The 5409-nt window shown below is 55.1% G+C and overlaps 1 protein-coding gene across 1 annotated transcript; it reads right to left on the bottom strand.

Annotated features, from left to right (window-relative positions):
• Positions 1 to 2504: 2504 nt before the first annotated feature.
• PPY (pancreatic polypeptide) lies at positions 2505 to 4083 on the bottom strand. Its single transcript, XM_019665567.1, has 4 exons — positions 4006 to 4083; positions 3066 to 3256; positions 2803 to 2874; positions 2505 to 2653 (listed from the first exon to the last, which is right to left on the bottom strand). The coding sequence occupies exons 2-4, from the start codon at positions 3254 to 3256 to the stop codon at positions 2629 to 2631; spliced, it is 288 nt and encodes a 95-aa protein (XP_019521112.1). The 5' UTR covers positions 4006 to 4083; the 3' UTR covers positions 2505 to 2628.
• Positions 4084 to 5409: the final 1326 nt, after the last annotated feature.

Below are 5409 nucleotides of genomic sequence, written 5' to 3'. Positions count from 1 at the left end.
GAGCTCCTGCTGTGGGAGAAAAAGACCCCAGTTGCAGCGGTTTCCCTGCCTCCTCCCTGCAATCCATCCCCCTCCCCCATATTACACACATACTCCACTACAAGAGGGGGGTCCCTACCAGGAGGGAGAGCAGAGTGAGAGAAGCAGGTCCCAGCAACCTCAAAAGAGGGGCTTCAGCCAGACCCCACCCCACCCCAAGTTTCTACACAGAGAGAACAGCTTCAACGCCAGTCTGGGACATCAGTGTTGGCAGAAGGACACACAGCAGTGCTTTTGCCTGCGTGTTAATGTGCAGAGTATAAGGTCCTGCCTTTGCCCCGCCAAATCCTTTCAGCCCCTCTGGCAGTGAGCAAAGCAGAGGAAAGGACTGGAGCCCAGCCAGGGACTATTCCTGACAAGCTGGTTTCAAGAGTGACACTCTCCTCTGGGCTGGTGGCCATCAGAGAGGCCGAGGAAGGGGCAGAGGCTTGGGCTGCAGAGGCACCTCTCATGATACAACTCACACGCAGGTGTGTCCTGAGCAGTGTCCTAATTTCTGCCCTTGGGAAATGTCTACACCTCTCCCTACTCAGAACCCATCCCCTTAGCTGCCAAGAAAATTCTAGAACTTTAGTCTCCATCATCCAGATCCAAACTCTGATCGCCTGCTGAAACCAGCCCCTTTCCCAGACACCTCCCTGGACTTAAGAATCAGCCTGAGCCATGCATTTCCCTGGTAGCTGCATCCTCTCCAGCGCCTTGCCTTTTAGATAGGGCCTGGTTCCACTTTCAGGTCATTTGCACACACCAGATGCAGCCAGGACCAGAGGGGAAACACAACGTGGTGTCGTTGCCATGGGGTCAGTGTAAGGTGCTGAGCCCAGGAAAGTGGACCCCCTCATCCACCAAACCCACAAGTCCCATCTCTGTAGGTAGAGCATGTGGAGGAGACAGAAGCCATTCCAGGAACCAGGAAGGTTCTAATTCTCTCATTTCCCCCCTACCCACCCATGACTGTCCCTTATCCACAAGTGCACCCAACCCCAGGAAAAGAGAAGAGAGACAAGCTCCTCTCTTCCAGTCACACATATGCACCACCCCATCCCCATCTATTCAGGTGCCTGAGAAGGGCAAAGGCTGGCAAAGGCCACAGGCCCCCCGAGGACTTCGCAGTGCAGGCCTCCCTCTGGCAGGATCTGGGCCCTCCCCCTCCCAGCGCTGGAGTGTGGAACCCCAGATTGGACTCTCGGAGGTGGCGGCCAGAACTTGACTAATCCAGCCTCCTCCCTGAAAGGTCACATTCCCCCTGCAGCTTCCCCTCCTGCAGCTGCTTGAATAGCTCTCTTGCCCAGGAGCTCACCACCTCTCAGGACAAGTTCTCTCCGAATTCCCAATTCTTCAAAGATGCCCCTTTATAGTCCCAGACAGCCTGCCTTCTGGAGCCCCTTCCTGGAACCACATGGAGTTAACCATAACCCTTTTCCATGAGATGGAGCTTCCATGTTTAGAGAGCACACTGTGTGTCTGCTCGTCTTTCCAGCATGTTCGTGGAAACAGCTGGTTGGCCGGTGGCTGCATCATAAGTCTGCCCCCTTGAAAGCCCCCATTTACTGAGCGTTTACCTGGGTCAAGGGCCATGCTAAATGTTTCCCATGCTTTATTTCATGTCATGCTCACTACACCCCTCTCGTTCTTCCCATGTTATAGATAAGGAATCTGAGGCTCAGAGAGGTTATATCCCTGCCCAAGAGCACACAGATAGAAATGAGCAGATCCTGGATTTGAACCCAGGTTCACCTGACTCTAACGCAGATGCTGGGTCCCTCTATCAGATTGCCGTCGGCCACAGGACCGTGGACAGCTGCTGTAACTCTCTCAAGCCTCAGCCCTCACAAGGTTGTTGAGAGGGTTAAAGGTCCCTGGCTCCTTTCCCCAACAATCTGCACATGACACCATCGCCAGACCCCTCTCCTGCACAGCTCCCCTCCTTCGGCCATGCTTCTGCTGAGCTCTGTATCCCCTAGTGCGCTGTGCTCCAACTGAAGACAGCACAGCTACACAGCTCTGAGCTGCCCAGAAGAGGGCAGCTCTGATGCCGCCGATGCAGCTGGTGACTGTCTTAGCACCAGTCATTCCTCTAGGCTGGGCTGTCACCCCTGTCCCCTTGCCAAGAACACTAGGCTATAGGAAAGCATTGGTGGGGGTACATTTGGGGACAGGGCTATCATCAGGCTGTTGATCAGGAGGGTCTAGAGGTGCTGAAACGGGAAGATTCAAGCTCAAGACTGCTGCTTCACTGACTTGCTGAATGACCTTGGGAGCGTCCCTGCCTCCCTCTGAGCCACAACTTGCCCCCCTGTGAAGTGGAGAGGATGCGCTGAATGGCTCTGAGAACCCCACAGACCTTCTGTATCATTCATAACACCTTCCTTCCCTTTCTCCTCCTTCCCCTCCCCCTTTCTCTCCAGCTATTTGTCTGCCCCTGCCCCCACCAGGGGTCCACAGAGACACACAGAGAGAGTCTATGTCTTTGATTTGCTTTATTTAGCCTGTGTGGGAGCAGGTAGCAAGCTTTGGCCAGAGCCAAGGGTGTGGAAGGGAGAGCTGGGTGGGCACTGCCCTTGGAGTCAGAGGAGGCAGAAGGTGGCATTACAAGTCCATCGGGCTGAGCTCCCTGTGAGGAGAGGGCAGAACAGGGATGGCAGTGTGAGTGGGCAGTCCTTGTGCCTGAGGGAGCCCTTAGGTCAGCCCCGGGCCACTGTTCCCCCTTCCCTCATTTCAGCCCCAGGGAGCTGGTCAGACAAGGCAGGGAATCAAACCTACCTGGGGACAGCTGCATGGGGCGAGTCCCAATCCAAGAAGCCCGGCGTCTCTTCTCTGTCTCTTTTCCCATACCTGGAAGGGGAGAGGCAGCTGGGGCAAGTGCTGTGCCCAGGTGTCAGCTCACCTGTCTCATGCCTCCCCTTGGGCATTATCCCTCCCCAGGACTGGTCAGTAGAGAGGCTCTGCTTTTCCAAGAGCATGGAAGAGGCAGGGGCTGGGGTCATGACCCAGAGGCTGGGGCCTCTCTCCTCTCTCATACACACCTGGGTCTAGTCAGCATGTTGATGTATCTGCGGAGTTCAGCTGCATACTGAGCCATCTGCTCCAGTGTGGCATTGTCCCCTGGGTACACTGGTTCCAGTGGGGCCCCCTGGGCACCCAGTGGTGGCTGCAGCAGCAGAGCCACACATGTGGACAGGAGCAGCAGGGAGAGGCAGCGGCATGCGGTGGCCATCTGTGAAGCAAGGAGCGGGGAGATGGAGGCGGAACAGAGCCCGCCCACCCAGCCCCTTAGCCCACTTCTCCAAGCCTGGGGCCAAGGCAGCAGAGCAAAGGGCCACTCGGACCTGACCACCCCACCTCCTAGACACTGCCCTGGAGAGCATGGACAGCCTCTGTCATGAGCAACGCAGCAGCTGGAGCTCAGCGAGAACCTCAGCAAAGTAGAAAAGTATAGTAGAAAAGGTGGGGCATAGGGGCAGGAGATACAGGATCCATGACACCCAGGGCCCGATGGCTCTGAGGAGGCAGATGCAGGGTAGGGGCTGGAGGAAAGGAGCTGGTGGGAAGTAAGGGCACTCCTGCTTACGTACAGGGTGGAGCACACAGAATGAGCTTGTGAACTAAAGGACAAAAATCCATGGCCTGTGGGTCTGCCCCCACCATCCCACCACCAGGGTCAGACACACAGATACACAGTCATGGTCACACACAGATCCCAGTCACTCATAGTCACAGTCACTCATACATCTGTGTTTACAGCCACCACTCACTCCCCGAACACGTTTGCAGTCTTCTAGTCAACAGACTGCCCTTCCTGGGTGACAGATTTGTCCAGATGTAGAACCAGACCTATGCAGGACCTCAGGCCTCCCAAGGCCCTCAGCCCTGCAAAGCATCAACTCCTTCCTCCTGTCGCAGGCCCTAAGCCCCAAGGATCCCCCAGACCCCCTCAGAACCTAGGGGCAGGCTAAGCCCACTTACCCTGAGACCAAGCAAGAGGACCCTGGACCAAGCGGGTGCCTGCCTCAGGCTGGATGGGCCCCCTGCCCTCTGTTTGCCCCTTTATAGTCCTCAGGCATACGCCCCCCCCCAGAGTCCCCGCCTCCTGTCAGCCTCTCTCACTCTCCAGCCCTCACCCCCTCCTCCCACCGTCTCCCTGGTACCCGCAACGCCAACACTGGGGTGAGGGACAGTAGGCGGACAGGGCAGTGTGGTAGATGACAGACTAGCAGCATAATGGATAAAAGAGGACCGCAATAAGGCTCCCGTGGGCCCCCATCTGCCTTTGGACACCAGAGCAGGCTTGATTCAAGGATAGGGTTCTGGGACCTCAGGATGAAGAAAAGGTTCTGGTCGCAGGCCTCAGAACAGCCCCTCCTGCCTCCCAAAGGTTAACCCAAAGCATCAAACAGATTCCCTTAGGGAAGACGATTGAGGCTGGGGCTCTGAGACCAGGGTTGGAGGATGGCGACTCGGAATTTCCTCTCCAGTTAGTGATTAGAACAAGGTGGGCACAGAGGGGATGCCTCAGGTAACTAGGCAATGTGGAAAGTAATGGGGACCCAGGCAGGGAGAAACCCACTCCCTGGCTGGTGTGTAGGAGGCAGAATTAGAACTGATGTGCCTGGGTTCAGGGGAAAATGGGGGTGCCAATTTCTGGTAGCCATTTCAGTGATAAAAACCGTCATCATGTAAAGCCTAGAATTTTCCAGAGTGCTGCCAGCTCAATCACCACACTGGGTCCCTACAACAACCCATTTTACAGAAACTAAGGCTCAGAGCCATCAAGTCTGACTAGTCAGTGGGAGAGCCAGGGTTTGAAATGAAGACTAACTCCAAAATCCGTACTTCTTTTTTCTAAGTGGGGTTATCAAAGTCTTGCTATAATTTCCCACTTTTTGGCCGATAAACATGATGCTCAGAGGTGAAGACACTTGCCCAAGGTCACACCGATGCCAAGGACTCAAGTTTTGGCCTAGACTTCCAACCCCACCACTGCTAACGGCTCTCCCACCCAGGAGTCTCTGAGTCCCCCCTGCTCTGCGTCCCTTCCCCACCTCAGGCTACGGAGCAGTAACTAGCTGTGTCTGAATCAAGGATTAAAGCCTGAGAAGGAAGCAAAGGACCGCTCACCCTTGAGGTTCTGCTGTCCCAGATCAGAACAATAAAAGTGTGTGTTAGGAGAGGAGTTGGGTTGAGGGGTGAGCCGAGCTTCGACTTTTCTCAAGATAGTGAAGATAAAGGAAGGCTCAGTAAACATCGATGTTCTGCTTGTTCCTCTCAATTCTGATTTCTGGTAACAAGAAGAACAACAGTGCTTCCCCAAAAAATTATATTCCACAAAGCAAATATGGACGTTGTTCTGTCTCCACAAGCCCCCAACCC

The sequence above is a fragment of the Hipposideros armiger genome, unplaced genomic scaffold (genome assembly GCF_001890085.2).
Source record: "Hipposideros armiger isolate ML-2016 unplaced genomic scaffold, ASM189008v1 scaffold_447, whole genome shotgun sequence".
NCBI classification, from domain to species: Eukaryota; Metazoa; Chordata; class Mammalia; order Chiroptera; family Hipposideridae; genus Hipposideros; species Hipposideros armiger.
This window is presented reverse-complemented; position numbering and strand designations above follow the sequence as displayed.